The sequence below is a fragment of the Astyanax mexicanus genome, chromosome 18 (genome assembly GCF_023375975.1).
Source record: "Astyanax mexicanus isolate ESR-SI-001 chromosome 18, AstMex3_surface, whole genome shotgun sequence".
Lineage (NCBI taxonomy): Eukaryota > Metazoa > Chordata > Actinopteri > Characiformes > Acestrorhamphidae > Astyanax > Astyanax mexicanus.
Window position 1 is genome coordinate 28,826,670 of NC_064425.1, and position 20,773 is coordinate 28,847,442.

General features: G+C 37.8%; 1 protein-coding gene across 1 annotated transcript in view; it reads right to left on the reverse strand.

Moving 5' to 3' along the window:
• mrps23 (mitochondrial ribosomal protein S23) overlaps nucleotides 1-20,773 on the reverse strand; it is a 57,646-nt gene that overhangs the window by 556 nt on the left and 36,317 nt on the right. Inside the window, exons 2-4 of the mRNA XM_022680470.2 lie at nucleotides 1,386-1,568; nucleotides 1,205-1,282; nucleotides 731-854 (exon numbers count right to left, since the gene is read on the reverse strand). Of these exons, the coding sequence (XP_022536191.2) occupies nucleotides 731-854; nucleotides 1,205-1,282; nucleotides 1,386-1,568 (385 nt within the window). The remainder of the gene's footprint in view (nucleotides 1-730; nucleotides 855-1,204; nucleotides 1,283-1,385; nucleotides 1,569-20,773) is intronic.

Below are 20,773 nucleotides of genomic sequence, written 5' to 3' on the forward strand. Positions count from 1 at the left end.
CTGATCATTTAAATCAATGTTTTAGAGCAAGGAAGAACCCAAAACATGCAGGGTTAAAGGAGATCTCGAGGACCATCAGATAAGAACCACTGTTTCATCACAAGAAATTTAACAAAAGCAGTCCAACTGAACAAGGCAATGATAAAAAAAATGCTAAGTTTATTACAAGAATGTATGAATAATGCAGCCAAATATACTTCTTAATATATTCTTTCACATATACCTTTTTCTTATATATGACTCACTTGTATGTCTCATTGTATTGAACTCAACTCACTTACAGTCTCACACACGCAAAAGGTGTAATATTAAGGGAAGCACTAGGCCATAGAGGGTTAAAATAAATTTTAGAAAAGCACTAAAAAAGCAAAAATTAAGTCAACTGCACTGATTTTAACTGGAAAAACTACTGGAAAACAAGACTGGCCATATACAGTTGAAAGAAAAAGTATGTGAATCCTTTGAGATTACTTGGATTTCTGCATAAATTAATCATTAAATGTGTTCTGAGCTTCATCTAAGTCACAACAATACACAAACACAGTCAGCTTAAACTAAAACCACACAAAAAAATTATATGTTTGCATTTTCATCTACCCTAGGAAAATGACTTACAATAGACTGGTCAAAATGTATCTCAAATTAAAGCTGTATAAAAAATAAACACCTTGTAGTACAAGTAGAATACAGGGCTGTGAGTATCTATTTATGTAATATAAAGCAAACTTACACCAGTGCCTCCAACCCTTCTGAGCAAAACTCCTGCAGCAAGAAGAGCCTTCGCCGTCTCCTCAAACAAGTTCTCAGGATTCACATCCCCCCTGCTCTCCAACTCACTGTACTTGTCCACGAACCTGCGTGTGGACAGACACAGACACACACTCTTATAACATTTTTATTTCAATATTCCCAAATATTCAGTTTAGTATGTTTCCAGACAAAATCAGCTGGATATACAAAACCATTTAACTGTGCAATTATCCTATTATCTAGCTTAAAATAAAATAAATAAGGGTGCGTTATTTTAAGAGCTATAATCTGCAAATCTGAGCTCTGCTAGTGTAATTTAACCTGGTAAATATTCCCCAGATAATTAGGTACAACAAACCAAATAAAATCCCCACTAAATGGGACCAGAGCAAATCAGCGTAAGTATATATAAGTGTACTATACGATCTATAGGAAAGATTTCAACTCATACTACCTCTGGCATGTTGAGAGAAAGTAGGTTTTACTGAGATCAAATGGTCTCGATTCAATTCCATACACCTTGAAGAATTTCCTAAAATGAAGAAGTGCAGAGTTTAATTAGCTGGTTGTTCATTTAAACGTAAAGGTTAGAAGATATTTGTATGATTTGTGTAAACCAGGAAGGTGGATCTTACGCTCGTATTTCATCTTCTTTGTAAAAGATTTCAGGTACATGGTCGTCCCTCTTTTGTGGCCAAATCCTTTTTGATGATTTCACATATAGAGGTTCTCTCTTGGGAGGGAAAGCAGTGTACACGTCAAACCAGAGCGGCTTCTGTGACTCCTTGATCACTCCAGAGCGCATCAAATCTCGAACTCTTAAAGAGGAGAGAAAGAGAAATGGGTACAGTGATGCCTTTTTACACAGATGCATTTAAATGTACATGTAATTGTTTTAAAGTTTTAAACAGTAAATACATTGAGTCACTGTGTTGGTAAATTAGCTCTGAAAAGTTCAAATGATAATTCTAAATATCTAAAAAAAAAATCTTTGCCTCTTTGTCTTGATCTAAAGACATTGCAGATTTTAATTAGGCATACAATTAGGGATGCAACGATTAGTCTGCGTAATCGACAACGTTGACTATAAAAAAAAAAGAAAAAGAAAAAGAAAGAAAGAAAGAAAGAAACACACACACACACACACACACACACACACACACACAGTTAGAGAGTGACAAATCCTCAGCATCCTGATTGGCCTCTCCTCATGATTAGTTGACCAATAAGGTTTCAGTGTGGGTGGGACTTGCAGCGTGTGAGAAAGAGGTAGATATGTGCATACAGTGTATTGGCAGCGCTGTGTCCAATAAAAACAAACACATTTTACTCCACAATTCTCTACAGTCTGTCTTTACTAGTTCTGTACAGTTTAAACACTGACTCCTATATTATCCATAGTGAATTAAATTAAGTTAAGTTTAAGCGTCCGTTTATGTTATGGGTCAAATTTACCCTTTTTGAAGTTTGAAGATTAAGGGAAAATAGTTAAAAGAAAAGTATTTTTAGTATGAAACTTCTTCTGCTTGCCTCAATTAGTGTTATCACTATGTAATATCAAAATGGCTCATCTCACATATTTGCACTTCCTGCAAAAAAAAGAATGTAAAACTATTGTGTTTTATATGTTGGTCTTTCAAAAGTAATAAAGTAGTGAAACATTTAAAAAAAGCTTGTAAATGTATTTATTATGAAAAACAAATGAATTATACTATTAATAATTAATATTCTATTAATTACACGATTACTATGAGCTATTAATTGTTAGAAGTAAGGAATACCACTGAACTAAATATTGATAGAATAGTTAGTAATGAATTATTCACACTGCTTGTTGGGATTTTTTTGGTTTTTAACATCTTTTGGATAATTAAATATGCACCGGGTCAAACTTACCTGGGAACACTATTGCTGTGCCTGACAAATGAACCTCACAGAAGGTAATATATAATAATAATAATAATAATAATAATAATAATAATAATAATAATAATAAATATAGCCGCAAGCGGCAATCATCGGGTTCAAGCACCAACTTGCACAATGGTGCCTACTGGAGCATTGAATGGTGATGTGTAAGAAGGTCTAATATGATTGGAGATGCCCTGTCACATTTAGAAATTATCAAGTTTTTCACCTGTTATTAATGTTGAGCAGAGGCCTTTCAACCTGATCAGTGCTTAAATTCACATGTAAATCTAGTGAACTTTGTAGGATATTCATTAAGTGAGTTAGAACTAGTCAAAAGGTGTCTACATGTTATTGGTATTGATCAGGTGGCTTCAACCAGAATGTTCACAAAGTGGTATTCAGATTGACCTTTGAACCTTTGCAGAACAAGCTGAAATGTTTGACCAAACAAGTTTAAATTAACACAAAGGAGTGAATGTTCTGATATGACATGTAATTACGAAGTTATTATAAATCTAGTTCTGAATTAAATGGCGCTTCATCAAGCACCAACTAGCACAATGGTGCCTACTAGAGCATAGGATGGTGATGTGTAAGAAGGTCTAACACAATTGGAGACATTCTGTCACATTTAAAATGATCAAAAGTCTTTCACCTGTTATTAATGTTGAGAAGAGGCACAAAGGAGTGAATGTTCTGATATGACATGTAATGTCAAGTTATTCTTAATCTAGTTCTGTATTAAATGGCGCTTCATCAGAGTGATATTGTACAGAGGTCTTTAACATTGTGAGATTACAGCAAATACTGCAGAGTTACAGCAATTTAGGTTAGAAATTCCAAGGACGCACAGATTGCTTGATGCCTGGAGAGTATTGTATGTGAAATTTTCACAAATGTTTTTAATGAACATTTACCTAGAGACTCTACAGTGTGCAGCAAGACTGAAATGGAGGTGATAGGCCAAATATCCAGAGAGTAGTTTCAATATAGCTATTTTCAAACAATTAGCAATTATGAATGAACAAAGCACTTTTTAAACATAGTTGTATTGAGAAATTTGTCACTGTACTAAATATGGCAAAAACAATTAGATGTCAAAATAGTACAGCATGATTGACATATACTCGTTTTTTTGGAACAGCGCCCCCCAGTGGGCGGATTGTTTCAGCACTTTGCAGGTCACTACAGTGTCTCCACCTGAACATAACTGCCAAATATCATCCAGATTGGGCAACATTCAGCCTGCCAAAATGTCTGCTGAATGCTGATTGGCTGATGGTGTTCAGCCATGTTGATTGATTAAGTTGCCCTTTGAACATCCTTTAGAGGCTGTATGATAGATTCTGCATGCAAAGTTTCAACTTGCTAGGTTGCACGGTTGCTGAGAAACAGTGCTCCAAATTGACCTCTTGAAGTGAATGGGGCATATATCCGGAAGGACTAATTTGCATATGGCGGCCATATTGTTTACATATTTCAACTTTTTCTTAATGAATATTGAAGCGCATGCTCTCACGAGTGTTTTGATACCAAACATGCCAGGATTGGTCAAAATTCCTAGGACTAGTTTGCAAAAGTAGGTTTTGCATATTATGCAAATTAGCACAAAATCTATATAGACGGAAGTGCATGGTCCAAATTGGAAAGTTGTTGGTATTGACCCAAGGAATCCATCAAAAAAAGAATTTTGAATGTAGGTCTTATGGTTTTTGAGTTATTGAGAAAATTGTGAAAAATGAATTTCCTTGTTTATAGCGCCACCACTTGACCAATCGGTGCCATTTTTGTTGTCCACCGAGATGCACTGATCCTACATCTACCTACCAAGTTTCATTTCTCTATGACTTACGGTTTAGGCTGCACAACTGTTTTTACAGGAGAAAAAGAATAATAATAATAATAATAATAATAAATATAGCCGCAAGCGGCGATTTACGGGGTTCGAGCGTTACAGGCAAAGAGACCCCTGGAGGCCAGTTAGGCTTAAAACATGTTGCCGGTTGACCGGCATCGCCAAACTGGATGAGGATGACCATCATGACCGTGAAGACCAAGCTAGATTACCAGCATGACTAATCTGGATGACAAACTTGTTGACCATATTGACCAAGCTGGAAGACCATAATGACCAAACTGGATGACCAGCATGGCAAAGGTGGTTGGCCAGTATGACCAAGCTGGAAGACCACCATTACTATGAGGACAAAGCTGAATGACCAGCAGGACCATAATGACCAATGTGAATGGCCAGCATGACCAAGCTGGATGGCCAGCATAACCAAGCTGGGTGACCAGCGTGACCATAAAGACCATAATGGCAATGCTAGATGAGTGGTGTGAGTAAACTAGTTGAAAAGCATTGATAAATTGAGCTGTAGTGTTCATCAGGTTTTATGTGGTGTCTTACTGCACTCTAGTGCGCATTTGGTGAAACAAATTCAGTTCTTAAATTGAAAAAACACAAGGCATAAAAAGGGCATATAAATAACCCGTATATAGTATATAAGTTTTGACCTGATTAACATTCCGCCTGTTAAAAGCTTGCTGGAATGTGATTGGCTAATAGTGACCACAAAAGTGTCCATATCAAATTTTCATTTGGTGTACCATTAGTGCATGGGCCATAGATGATAATTGGCTAGGATGACCTTGATAGCTTGTATGGTTCTAGAGAAACAGCTATCGAGCATTGGCCCCGCCCCCTGGGGGGGTGTATGTCTACTTAAACTGACAGGGTATCTGAGAATCATGTAATGATCAAAGGACTGAAGTGGTATTAGTGTCAGGTTAAGCATTCAAAAGTTATAAGTGTTAAAGACATTTTACTGCACCATGGTAGAACTCATTTGCATATGGCGGCTATATTGTTTATAAATGTAAATATTTTTTTAATAATTATTGAGGAGTAAGCTCTGCTGAACTGTTTGACACCAAACATGTCATGATTGGTCAAGGATCCAAGGACAAGATCTCAAAAGTAGGTTTTGCATATTATGCAAATTTTAAAAAAAATTAAGTGGGTGGAGCATAAACAAGAATGACCCAGGCGGCTGACCAGCATGAACAAGAAGGATAAATATGTTCAATTAAGCAAGACAAGCAAGATTGAATAAGTTCAGCAGAGCTTTAATTTAGAATAATTCACCTGTAGCTGTTTCACCAAATGACCACCAGAGCGCAGCAAGAGACCACATATAACCTGCTGGAAATCTATCACTCTATCAGAAAGACAGAACATTCCCTATCAGTGTGTTTCTATTTATTAAAAAGAGAAGAAAAGTCCGATTGGGCTCCAAATTGGTACTCATGATCAAGTGGTCTGTATATACATGTATGTAAATTTGTGTGTTGATAGGGTCAAAGGTTCCTGACTTCTGACCATTTAGGTTTGAAAAAAGTGATAATACAGGCTTATGGCCTACAAAATGGCTGTTGCTCTTTGGCCATATTAGAGGCACAAAATATCTGATTTGGCTCAAAATTTGCAATCAGGATCACAATATCAGTCTATATATGTATGTCAATTTCTGTGTCAATAGGGTCAAAAGTTCCTGACTTCTGTCCATTTAGATTTGAAAAAAGCGATAATACAGGCTTGAGGCCTACAAAATCGCTGTAGTTTTCCAGCCGTTGTAGAGGCAAAACATGTCCGATTTGGCTGAAAATTTGCAATCAAGATCAGATTATCAGTCTATATATGTGTATAAATTTGTGTGTTGATAGGGTGAAAGGTTCCTGTCTTCTGTCTATTTAGGTTGGAAAATAGCGATAAATAGAATAAATTGAAAATAGTTATTTTTTCACTGTAGAGCCTACTGAAGACTTATTTGGCTCATACTTGGCACATGTGCTTCAAATGTCATTGTTAATTAGTAGCTTCAACAGTTTTGGCATGTTTTAAACTTTGACAGAGTTTTGGCCAAATAACTCTGAAAAGGCTTTCACGTACATGTTTGATCAAGGTTTATGGGCCTCAAGTAGTTAAATTGTCAAGATTTTTTTGATAATTATTTACCTACAGGGTCTCAAGATTGCATAAAGACCAAATTTGTTTTGATTGATTAAGGACTTAAAGACAAGTTCGAAAAGAGCAATTTTTACTCTTTTGGCCACTGATGAAAATCTTTGCATTTTTGGTAAATACATGTAATTACAAAGTTGTAAAGGCTACAGCAAAGTATACAACTAAAAAAGAATAACAAGCCTAGGCCACTTGTACCTTTAGATATAACTGATTTTCTGCTATAGCGCCCCCTTGAGGCCAATCAACGCCATATTTTAATGGATGATAGAAGGCCCTGAGATACATGTAGGGTATAAGTATCGTCCTGATTGGTCATTGTTTAGCATGTCAAAAGCTTGCTGGAATCTGATTGGCTAATAACGATCGCAAAAATTTGCATATCAAATTTTCCTTCTGTAAAACATTAGGACATAGGCCATAGATGATACATGCCAAAGGAGAGCTTCATAGCTTGTACGGTTCCTGAGAAACAGATTTTTAGCTTTGGCTCCGCCCCCTGGAGGCGTATGTCTACACAGATTGACGAGCTACCTCAGAATCATGTTGGCATCATAGGTCTAAAGTGGCATTAGTGTAGGTTTAAGCATTCAAAAGTTACAGCTGTTAGAGTAAATTTGGGTGTGCCACGGTAAGATTAATTTGCATATGGCGGCCATATTGTTTACAAATTTCACAATTTTTTCGATAATTATTGAGCTTGGGACTCTGCTGAGTTGTTTAACACCAAATATGACAAGATTGGTCAATGACCCTAGGACAAGTTCTCAAAAGTAGGTTTTGCATATTATGCTAAATAGCAAAAAATCTAAGTGGGCGGAGCTTAGTGGTTCTATTGACCTTTTTGATTTGCCATTAACCAAGGAATCATATAATGCAAGAATTTTTGCTCTAGCTATCAGGGCGTGGCAGTTACGAGGCCTAACGCGTTGACCTTCGCCATAGCGCCCCCTTGAGGCCGATCGGGCTCATCTTTTGAATCTGAGTAGCGGTGAGAAGTACTACCATATGACCAAGTCTCAGCCCTGTAGGTCTTACGGTTTCTTCTGCCCAATCACTTCTATGGCAGAAAAAGAATAAGAATAATAAATATAGCCGCAAGCGGCGATTTACGGGGTTCGAGCGTTACAGGCAAAGAGACCCCTGGAGGCCAGTTAGGCTTAAAACATGTTGCCGGTTGACCGGCATCGCCAAACTGGATGAGGATGACCAGCATGACCGTGAAGACCAAGCTAGATTACCAGCATGACTAATCTGGATGACAAACTTGTTGACCATATTGACCAAGCTGGAAGACCATAATGACCAAACTGGATGACCAGAATGGCAAAGGTGGTTGGCCAGTATGACCAAGCTGGAAGACCACCATTACTATGAGGACAAAGCTGAATGACCAGCAGGACCATAATGACCAATGTGAATGGCCAGCATGACCAAGCTGGATGGCCAGCATAACCAAGCTGGGTGACCAGCGTGACCATAAAGACCATAATGACAATGCTAGATGAGTGGTGTGAGTAAACTAGTTGAAAAGCATTGATAAATTGAGCTGTAGTGTTCATCAGGTTTTATGTGGTGTCTTACTGCACTCTAGTGGGCATTTGGTGAAACAACTTCAGTTCTTAAATTCAAAAAACACAAGGCATAAAAAGGGCATATAAATAACCCATATATAGTGTATAAGTTTTGACCTGATAAACATTCTGCCTGTCAACAGCTTGCTGGAATGTGATTGGCTAATAGTGACCACAAAAGTGTCCATATCAAATTTTCATTTGGTGTACCATTAGTGCATGGGCCATAGATGATAATTGGCAAGGATGACCTTGATAGCTTGTATGGTTGTAGAGAAACAGCTATCGAGCATTGGCCCCGCCCCGTAGGGGTGTATGTCTACTTAAACTGACAGGGTATCTGAGAATCATGTAATGATCAAAGGACTGAAGTGGTATTAGTGTCAGGTTAAGCATTCAAAAGTTATAAGTGTTAAAGACATTTTACTGCACCATGGTAGAACTCATTTGCATATGGCGGCCATGTTGTTTATAAATGTAAAGATTTTTTTTAATAATTATTGAGGAGTAAGCTCTGCTGAACTGTTTGACACCAAACATGTCATGATTGGTCAAGGATCCAAGGACAAGATCTCAAAAGTAGGTTTTGCATATTATGCAAATTAAAAAAAAAATTAAGTGGGTGGAGCATAAACAAGAATGACCCAGGCGGCTGACCAGCATGAACAAGAAGGATAAAGATCTTCAATTAAGCAAGACAAGCAAGATTGAATAAGTTCAGCAGAGCTTTAATTTAGAATAATTCACCTGTAGCTGTTTCACCAAATGACCACCAGAGCGCAGCAAGAGACCACATATAACCTGCTGGAAATCTATCACTCTATCAGAAAGACAGAACATTCCCTATCAGTGTGTTTCTATTTATTAAAAAGAGAAGAAAAGTCCGATTGGGCTCCAAATTGGTACTCATGATCAAGTGGTCTGTATATACATGTATGTAAATTTGTGTGTTGATAGGGTCAAAGGTTCCTAACTTCTGACAATTTAGGTTTGAAAAAAATGATAATACAGGCTTATGGCCTACAAAATGGCTGTTGCTCTTTGGCCATATTAGAGGCAAAAAATATCTGATTTGGCTCAAAATTTGCAATCAGGATCACAATATCAGTCTATATATGTATGTCAATTTCTGTGTCAATAGGGTCAAAGGTTCCTGACTTCTGTCCATTTAGATTTGAAAAAAGCGATAATACAGGCTTGAGGCCTACAAAATCGCTGTAGTTTTCCAGCCGTTGTAGAGGCAAAACATGTCCGATTTGGCTGAAAATTTGCAATCAAGATCAGATTATCAGTCTATATATGTGTATAAATTTGTGTGTTGATAGGGTGAAAGGTTCCTGTCTTCTGTCCTTTTAGGTTGGAAAATAGCGATAAATAGAATAAATTGAAAATAGTTATTTTTTCACTGTAGAGCCTACTGAAGACTTATTTGGCTCATACTTGGCACATGTACTTCAAATGTCATTGTTAATTAGTAGCTTCAACAGTTTTGGCATGTTTTAAACTTTGACAGAGTTTTGGCCAAATAACTCTGAAAAGGCTTTCACGTACATGTTTGATCAAGGTTTATGGGCCTCAAATAGTTAAAATGTCAAGATTTTTTTGATAATTATTTACCTACAGGGTCTCAAGATTGCATCAAGACCAAATTTGTTTTGATTGATTAAGGACTTAAAGACAAGTTCGAAAAGAGCAATTTTTACTCTTTTGGCCACTGATGAAAATCTTTGCATTTTTGGTAAACATATGTAATTACAAAGTTGTAAAGGCTACAGCAATGTATACAACTAAAAAAGAATAACAAGCCTAGGCCACTTGTACCTTTAGATATAACTGATTTTCTGCTATAGCGCCCCCTTGAGGCCAATCAACGCCATATTTTAATGGATGATAGAAGGCCCTGAGATACATGTAGGGTATAAGTATCGTCCTGATTGGTCATTGTTTAGCCTGTCAAAAGCTTGCTGGAATCTGATTGGCTAATAACGATCGCAAAAATTTGCATATCAAATTTTCCTTCTGTAAAACATTAGGACATAGGCCATAGATGATACATGCCAAAGGAGAGCTTCATAGCTTGTACGGTTCCTGAGAAACAGATTTTTTGCTTTGGCTCCGCCCCCTGGGGGCGTATGTCTACACAGATTGACGGGCTGCCTCAGAATCATGTTGGCATCAAAGTTGTAAAGTGGCATTAGTGTAGGTTTAAGCATTCAAAAGTTACAGCTGTTAGAGTAAATTTGCGTGTGCCACGGTAAGATTAATTTGCATATGGCGGCCATATTGTTTAAAAATTTCTCAATTTTTTTGATAATTATTGAGGTTGGGACTCTGCTGAGTTGTGTGACACCAAATATGACAGGATTGGTCAATGACCCTAGGACAAGTTCTCAAAAGTAGGTTTTGCATATTATGCTAAATAGCAAAAAATCTAAGTGGGCGGAGCTTAGTGGTTCTATTGACCTTTTTGATTTGCCATTAACCAAGGAATCATATAATGCAAAAATTTTAGCTCTAGCTATCAGGGCGTAGGAGTTACGAGGCCAAACGCGTTGACCTTCGCCATAGCGCCCCCTTGAGGCCGATCGGGCTCATCTTTTGAATCTGAGTAGCGGTGAGAAGTACTACCATATGACCAAGTCTCAGCCCTGTAGGCCTTACGGTTTCTTCTGCCCAATCACTTCTATGGCAGAAAAAGAATAAGAACTATAATAAATATAGCCGCAAGCGGCGATTTACGGGGTTCGAGCGTTACAGGCAAAGAGACCCCTGGAGGCCAGTTAGGCTTAAAACATGTTGCCGGTTGACCGGCATCGCCAAACTGGATGAGGATGACCAGCATGACCGTGAAGACCAAGCTAGTTTACCAGCATGACTAATCTGGATGACAAACTTGTTGACCATATTTACCAAGCTGGAAGACCATAATGACCAAACTGGATGACCAGCATGGCAAAGGTGGTTGGCCAGTATGACCAAGCTGGAAGACCACCATTACTATGAGGACAAAGCTGAATGACCAGCAGGACCATAATGACCAATGTGAATGGCCAGCATGACCAAGCTGGATGGCCAGCATAACCAAGCTGGGTGACCAGCGTGACCATAAAGACCATAATGGCAATGCTAGATGAGTGGTGTGAGTAAACTAGTTGAAAAGCATTGATAAATTGAGCTGTAGTGTTCATCAGGTTTTATGTGGTGTCTTACTGCACTCTAGTGGGCATTTGGTGAAACAAATTCAGTTCTTAAATTGAAAAAACACAAGGCATAAAAAGGGCATATAAATAACCCGTATATAGTATATAAGTTTTGACCTGATTAACATTCCGCCTGTTAAAAGCTTGCTGGAGTGTGATTGGCTAATAGTGACCACAAAAGTGTCCATATCAAATTTTCATTTGGTGTACCATTAGTGCATGGGCCATAGATGATAATTGGCTAGGATGACCTTGATAGCTTGTATGATTCTAGAGAAACAGCTATCGAGCATTTGCCCCGCCCCCTGGGGGGGTGTATGTCTACTTAAACTGACAAGGTATCTGAGAATCATGTAATGATCAAAGGACTGAAGTGGTATTAGTGTCAGGTTAAGCATTCAAAAGTTATAAGTGTTAAAGACATTTTACTGCACCATGGTAGAACTCATTTGCGTATGGCGGCCATATTGTTTATAAATGTAAAGATTTTTTTAATAATTATTGAGGAGTAAGCTCTGCTGAACTGTTTGACACCAAATATGTCATGATTGGTCAAGGATCCAAGGACAAGATCTCAAAAGTAGGTTTTGCATATTATGCAAATTTAAAAAAAAATTAAGTGGGTGGAGCATAAACAAGAATGACCCAGGCGGCTGACCAGCATGAACAAGGAGGATAAATATGTTCAATTTAGCAAGACAAGCAAGATTGAATAAGTTCAGCAGAGCTTTAATTAAGAATAATTCACCTGTAGCTGTTTCACCAAATGACCACCAGAGCGCAGCAAGAGACCACATATAACCTGCTGGAACTCTATCACTCTATCAGAAAGACAGAACATTCCCCATCAGTGTGTTTCTATTTATTAAAAAGAGAAGAAAAGTCCGATTGGGCTCCAAATTGGTACTCATGATCAAGTGGTCTGTATATACATGTATGTAAATTTGTGTGTTGATAGGGTCAAAGGTTCCTGACTTCTGACCATTTAGGTTTGAAAAAAGTGATAATACAGGCTTATGGCCTACAAAATGGCTGTTGCTCTTTGGCCATATTAGAGGCAAAAAATATCTGATTTGGCTCAAAATTTGCAATCAGGATCACAATAGCAGTCTATATATGTATGTCAATTTCTGTGTCAATAGGGTCAAAGGTTCCTGACTTCTGTCCATTTAGATTTGAAAAAAGCGATAATACAGGCTTGAGGCCTACAAAATCGCTGTAGTTTTCCAGCCGTTGTAGAGGCAAAACATGTCCGATTTGGCTGAAAATTTGCAATCAAGATCAGAGTATCAGTCTATATATGTGTATAAATTTGTGTGTTGATTGGGTGAAAGGTTCCTGTCTTCTGTCCATTTAGGTTGGAAAATAGCGATAAATAGAATAAATTGAAAATAGTTATTTTTTCACTGTAGAGCCTACTGAAGACTTATTTGGCTCATACTTGGCACATGTACTTCAAATGTCATTGTTAATTAGTAGCTTCGACAGTTTTGGCATGTTTTAAACTTTGACAGAGTTTTGGCCAAATAACTCTGAAAAGGCTTTCACGTACATGTTTGATCAAGGTTTATGGGCCTCAAATAGTTAAAATGTCAAGATTTTTTTGATAATTATTTACCTACAGGGTCTCAAGATTGCATCAAGACCAAATTTGTTTTGATTGATTAAGGACTTAAAGACAAGTTCGAAAAGAGCAATTTTTACTCTTTTGGCCACTGATGAAAATCTTTGCATTTTTGGTAAACATATGTAATTACAAAGTTGTAAAGGCTACAGCAAAGTATACAACTAAAAAAGAATAACAAGCCTAGGCCACTTGTACCTTTAGATATAACTGATTTTCTGCTATAGCGCCCCCTTGAGGCCAATCAACGCCATATTTTAATGGATGATAGAAGGCCCTGAGATACATGTAGGGTATAAGTATCGTCCTGATTGGTCATTGATTAGCATGTCAAAAGCTTGCTGGAATCTGATTGGCTAATAACGATCGCAAAAATTTGCATATCAAATTTTCCTTTTGTAAAACATTAGGACATAGGCCATAGATGATACATGTCAAAGGAGAGCTTCATAGCTTGTACGGTTCCTGAGAAACAGATTTTTAGCTTTGGCTCCGCCCCCTGGGGGCGTATGTCTACACAGATTGACGGGCTACCTCAGAATCATGTTGGCATCAAAGTTGTAAAGTGGCATTAGTGTAGGTTTAAGCATTCAAAAGTTACTGCTGTTAGAGTAAATTTGGGTGTACCACGGTAAGATTAATTTGCATATGGCGGCCATATTGTTTAAAAATTTCTCAATTTTTTTGATAATTATTGAGGTTGGGACTCTGCTGAGTTGTTTGACACCAAATATGACAGGATTGGTCAATGACCCTAGGACAAGTTCTCAAAAGTAGGTTTTGCATATTATGCTAAATAGCAAAAAATCTAAGTGGGCGGAGCTTAGTGGTTCTATTGACCTTTTTGATTTGCCATTAACCAAGGAATCATATAATGCAAGAATTTTTGCTCTAGCTATCAGGGCGTAGGAGTTACGAGGCCAAACGCGTTGACCTTCGCCATAGCGCCCCCTTGGGGCCGATCGGGCTCATCTTTTGAATCTGAGTAGCGGTGAGAAGTACTACCATATGACCAAGTCTCAGCCCTGTAGGCCTTACGGTTTCTTCTGCCCAATCACTTCTATGGCAGAAAAAGAATAAGAACTATAATAATAATAATAATAATAATAATAATAATAATAATAATAATCAGAACAATTACAATAGGGTTTCTAGCACTACGTGCTCGAACCCCTAATAATCAGAACAATTACAATAGGGTTTCTAGCACTACGTGCTCGAACCCCTAAATATAGCCGCAAGCGGCGATTTACGGGGTTCGAGCGTTACAGGCAAAGAGACCCCTGGAGGCCAGTTAGGCTTAAAACATGTTGCCGGTTGACCGGCATCGCCAAACTGGATGAGGATGACCAGCATGACCGTGAAGACCAAGCTAGATTACCAGCATGACTAATCTGGATGACAAACTTGTTGACCATATTGACCAAGCTGGAAGACCATAATGACCAAACTGGATGACCAGCATGGCAAAGGTGGTTGGCCAGTATGACCAAGCTGGAAGACCACCATTACTATGAGGACAAAGCTGAATGACCAGCAGGACCATAATGACCAATGTGAATGGCCAGCATGACCAAGCTGGATGGCCAGCATAACCAAGCTGGGTGACCAGCGTGACCATAAAGACCATAATGGCAATGCTAGATGAGTGGTGTGAGTAAACTAGTTGAAAAGCATTGATAAATTGAGCTGTAGTGTTCATCAGGTTTTATGTGGTGTCTTACCGCACTCTAGTGGGCATTTGGTGAAACAAATTCAGTTCTTAAATTGAAAAAACACAAGGCATAAAAAGGGCATATAAATAACCCGTATATAGTATATAAGTTTTGACCTGATTAACTTTCCTTCTGTTAAAAGCTTGCTGGAATGTGATTGGCTAATAGTGACCACAAAAGTGTCCATATCAAATTTTCATTTGGTGTACCATTAGTGCATGGGCCATAGATGATAATTGGCTAGGATGACCTTGATAGCTTGTATGGTTCTAGAGAAACAGCTATCGAGCATTGGCCCCGCCCCCTGGGGGGGTGTATGTCTACTTATACTGACAGGGTATCTGAGAATCATGTAATGATCAAAGGACTGAAGTGGTATTAGTGTCAGGTTAAGCATTCAAAAGTTATAAGACATTTTACTGCACCATGGTAGAACTCATTTGCATATGGCGGCCATATTGTTTATAAATGTAAAGATTTTTTTAATAATTATTGAGGAGTAAGCTCTGCTGAACTGTTTGACACCAAACATGTCATGATTGGTCAAGGATCCAAGGACAAGATCTCAAAAGTATTTTTTGCATATTTTGCAAATTTATAAAAAAAAACATAAGTGGGTGGAGCATAAACAAGAATGACCCAGGCGGCTGACCAGCATGAACAAGAAGGATAAATATGTTCAATTAAGCAAGACAAGCAAGATTAAATAAGTTCAGCAGAGCTTTAATTTAGAATAATTCACCTGTAGCTGTTTCACCAAATGACCACCAGAGCGCAGCAAGAGACCACATATAACCTGCTGGAAATCTATCACTCTATCAGAAAGACAGAACATTCCCTATCAGTGTGTTTCTATTTATTAAAAAGAGAAGAAAAGTCCGATTGGGCTCCAAATTGGTACTCATGATCAAGTGGTCTGTATATACATGTATGTAAATTTGTGTGTTGATAGGGTCAAAGGTTCCTGACTTCTGACCATTTAGGTTTGAAAAAAGTGATAATACAGGCTTAAGGCCTACAAAATGGCTGTTGCTCTTTGGCCATATTAGAGGCAAAAAATATCTGATTTGGCTCAAAATTTGCAACCAGGATCACAATATCAGTCTATATATGTATGTCAATTTCTGTGTCAATAGGGTCAAAGGTTCCTGACTTCTGTCCATTTAGATTTGAAAAAAGCGATAATACAGGCTTGAGGCCTACAAAATCGCTGTAGTTTTCCAGCCGTTGTAGAGGCAAAACATGTCCGATTTGGCTGAAATTTTTTTTTCAATATGGCGGCCATATTGTTTATAAATGTAAAGATTTTTTTAATAATTATTGAGGAGTAAGCTCTGCTGAACTGTTTGACACCAAACATGTCATGATTGGTCAAGGATCCAAGGACAAGATCTCAAAAGTATTTTTTGCATATTTTGCAAATTTATAAAAAAAAACATAAGTGGGTGGAGCATAAACAAGAATGACCCAGGCGGCTGACCAGCATGAACAAGAAGGATAAATATGTTCAATTAAGCAAGACAAGCAAGATTAAATAAGTTCAGCAGAGCTTTAATTTAGAATAATTCACCTGTAGCTGTTTCACCAAATGACCACCAGAGCGCAGCAAGAGACCACATATAACCTGCTGGAAATCTATCACTCTATCAGAAAGACAGAACATTCCCTATCAGTGTGTTTCTATTTATTAAAAAGAGAAGAAAAGTCCGATTGGGCTCCAAATTGGTACTCATGATCAAGTGGTCTGTATATACATGTATGTAAATTTGTGTGTTGATAGGGTCAAAGGTTCCTGACTTCTGACCATTTAGGTTTGAAAAAAGTGATAATACAGGCTTATGGCCTACAAAATGGCTGTTGCTCTTTGGCCATATTAGAGGCAAAAAATATCTGATTTGGCTCAAAATTTGCAAGCAGGATCACAATATCAGTCTATATATGTATGTCAATTTCTGTGTCAATAGGGTCAAAGGTTCCTGACTTCTGTCCATTTAGATTTGAAAAAAGCGATAATACAGGCTTGAGGCCTACAAAATCGCTGTAGTTTTCCAGCCGTTGTAGAGGCAAAACATGTCCGATTTGGCTGAAATTTTTTTTTCAATATGGCGGCCATATTGTTTATAAATGTAAAGATTTTTTTAATAATTATTGAGGAGTAAGCTCTGCTGAACTGTTTGACACCAAACATGTCATGATTGGTCAAGGGTCCAAGGACAAGATCTCAAAAGTAGGTTTTGCATATTATGCAAATTAAAAAAAAAATTAAGTGGGTGGAGCATAAACAAGAATGACCCAGGTGGCTGACCATCATGAACAAGAAGGATAAATAAGTTCAATTAAGCAAGACAAGCAAGATTGAATAAGTTCAGCAGAGCTTTAAATTAGAATAATTCACCTGTAGCTGTTTCACCAAATGACCACCAGAGCGCAGCAAGAGACCACATATAACCTGCTGGAAATCTATCACTCTATAAGTAAGACAGAACATTCCCTATCAGTGTGTTTCTATTTATTAAAAAGAGAAGAAAAGTCCGATTGGGCTCCAAATTGGTACTCATGATCAAGTGGTCTGTATATATATGTATGTAAATTTGTGTGTTGATAGGGTCAAAGGTTCCTGACTTCTGACCATTTAGGTTTGAAAAAAGCGATAATACAGGCTTGAGGCCTACAAAATCGCTGTAGTTTTCCAGCCGTTGTAGAGGCAAAACATGTCCGATTTGGCTGAAAATTTGCAATCAAGATCAGATTATCAATCTATATACGTGTATAAATTTGTGTGTTGATAGGGTGAAAGGTTCCTGTCTTCTGTCCATTTAGGTTGGAAAATAGCGATAAATAGAATAAATTGAAAATAGTTATTTTTTCACTGTAGAGCCTACTGACGACTTATTTGGCTCATACTTGGCACTTGTGCTTCAAATGTCATTGTTAATTAGTAGCTTCAACAGTTTTGGCATGTTTTAAACTTTGACAGAGTTTTGGCCAAATAACTCTGAAAAGGCTTTCACGTACATGTTTGATCAAGGTTTATGGGCCTCAAGTAGTTAAAATGTCAAGATTTTTTTGATAATTATTTACCTACAGGGTATCAAGATTGCATCAAGACCAAATTTGTTTTGATTGATTAAGGACTTAAAGACAAGTTCGAAAAGAGCAGTTTTTACACTTTTGGACACTGATGAAAATCTTTGCATTTTTGGTAAACACATGTAATTACAAAGTTGTAAAGGCTACAGCAAAGTATACAACTAAAAAAGAATAACAAGCCTAGGCCACTTGTACCTTTAGATATAACTGATTTTCTGCAATAGCGCCCCCTTGAGGCCAATCAACGCCATATTTTAATGGATGATAGAAGGCCATGAGATACATGTAGGGTATAAGTATCGTCCTGATTGGTCATTGTTTAGCATGTCAAAAGCTTGCTGGAATCTGATTGGCTAATAACGATCGCAAAAATTTGCATATCAAATTTTCCTTCTGTAAAACATTAGGACATAGGCCATAGATGATACCTGTCAAAGGAGAGCTTCATAGTTTGTACGGTTCCTGAGAAACAGATTTTTAGCTTTGGCTCCGCCCCCTGGGGGTGTATGTCTACACCGATTGACAGGCTACCTCAGAATAATGTAAGGATCAAAGGTCTAAAGTGGTATTAGTGTCGGTTTAAGAATTCAAAAGTTACAGCTGTTAGAGTAAATTTGGGTGTGCCACGGTAAGACTAATTTAAATATGGCGGCCATATTGTTCACAAATTTCAAGATTTTTTTGATAATTATTGAGGATGGGACTCTGCTAAGTTGTTTGACACCAAATATGATAGGATGGGTCAATGCCCCTAGAACAAGTTCTCAAAAGTAGGTTTTGCATATTATGCTAAATAGCAAAAAATCTAAGTGGGCGGAGCTTAGTGGTTCTATTGATCTTTTTGATTTGCCATAAACCAAGGAATCATAAAACGAAAGAATTTTTCGTCTAGCTATCAGGGCGTGAGAGTAACGAGGCAAAACGCGTTTTGCTTCGCCATAGCGCCCCCTTGAGGCCGTTCGGGCTCATCTTTTGAATTTGAGTAGCGGTGAGAAGTACTACCATATGACCAAGTCTCAGCTCTGTAGACCTTACGGTTTCTTCTGCCCAATCACTTCTATGGCAGAAAAAGAATAAGAATAATAAATATAGCCGCAAGCGGCGATTTACGGGGTTCGAGCGTCACAGGCAAAGAGGCCCCTGGAGGCCAGTTAGGCTTAAAACCTGTTGCTGGTTGACAGTCATCACCAAACTGGATAACCAAGCTGGGCAACCAGTGTGACCATAAAGACCATAATGACAATGCTAGATGAGTGGTGTGAGTAAACTAGTTGAAAAGCATTGATAAATTGAGCTGTAGTGTTCATCAGGTTTTATGTGGTGTCTTACTGCACTCTAGTGGGCATTTGGTGAAACAAATTCAGTTCTTAAATTGAAAAAAACACAAGGCATAAAAAGGGCATATAAATAACCCGTATATAGTATATAAGTTTTGACCTGATTAACATTCCGCCTGTTAAAAGCTTGCTGGAATGTGATTGGCTAATAGTGACCACAAAAGTGTCCATATCAAATTTTCATTTGGTGTACCATTAGTGCATGGGCCATAGATGATAATTGGCTAGGATGACCTTGATACCTTGTATGGTTCTAGAGAAACAGCTATCGAGCATTGGCCCTGCCCCCTGGGGGGGTGTATGTCTACTTATACTGACAGGGTATCTGAGAATCATGTAATGATCAAAGGACTGAAGTGGTATTAGTGTCAGGTTAAGCATTCAAAAGTTATAAGTGTTAAAGACATTTTACTGCACCATGGTAGAACTCATTTGCATATGGCGGCCATATCGTTTATAAATGTAAAGATTTTTTTAATAATTATTGAGGAGTAAGCTCTGCTGAACTGTTTGACACCAAACATGTCATGATTGGTCAAGGATCCAAGGACAAGATCTCAAAAGTAGGTTTTGCATATTATGCAAATTTAAAAAAAAAATTAAGTGGGTGGAGCATAAACAAGAATGACCCAGGCGGCTGACCAGCATGAACAAGAAGGATAAATATGTTCAATTAAGCAAGACAAGCAAGATTGAATAAGTTCAGCAGAGCTTTAATTTAGAATAATTCACCTGTAGCTGTTTCACCAAATGACCACCAGAGCGCAGCAAGAGACCACATATAACCTGCTGGAAATCTATCACTCTATAAGTAAGACAGAACATTCCCTATCAGTGTGTTTCTATTTATTAAAAAGAGAAGAAAAGTCCGATTGGGCTCCAAATTGGTACTCATGATCAAGTGGACTGTATGTACATGTATGTAAATTTGTGTGTTGATAGGGTCAAAGGTTCCTGACTTCTGACCATTTAGGTTTGAAAAAAGTGATAATACAGGCTTATGGCCTACAAAATGGCTGTTGCTCTTTGGCCATATTAGAGGCAAAAAATATCTGATTTGGCTCAGAATTTGCAATCAAGATCACAATATCAGTCTATATATGTATGTCAATTTCTGTGTCAATAGGGTCAAAGGTTCCTGACTTCTGTCCATTTAGATTTGAAAAAAGCGATAATACAGGCTTGAGGCCTACAAAATCGCTGTAGTTTTCCAGCCGTTGTAGAGGCAAAACATGTCCGATTTGGCTGAAAATTTGCAATCAAGATCAGATTATCAGTCTATATATGTGTATAAATTTGTGTGTTGATAGGGTGAAAGGTTCCTGTCTTCTGTCCATTTAGGTTGGAAAATAGCGATAAATAGAATAAATTGAAAATAGTTATTTTTTCACTGTAGAGCCTACTGAAGACTTATTTGGCTCATACTTGGCACATGTGCTTCAAATGTCATTGTTAATTAGTAGCTTCAACAGTTTTGGCATGTTTTAAACTTTGACAGAGTTTTGGCCAAATAACTCTGAAAAGGCTTTCACGTACATGTTTGATCAA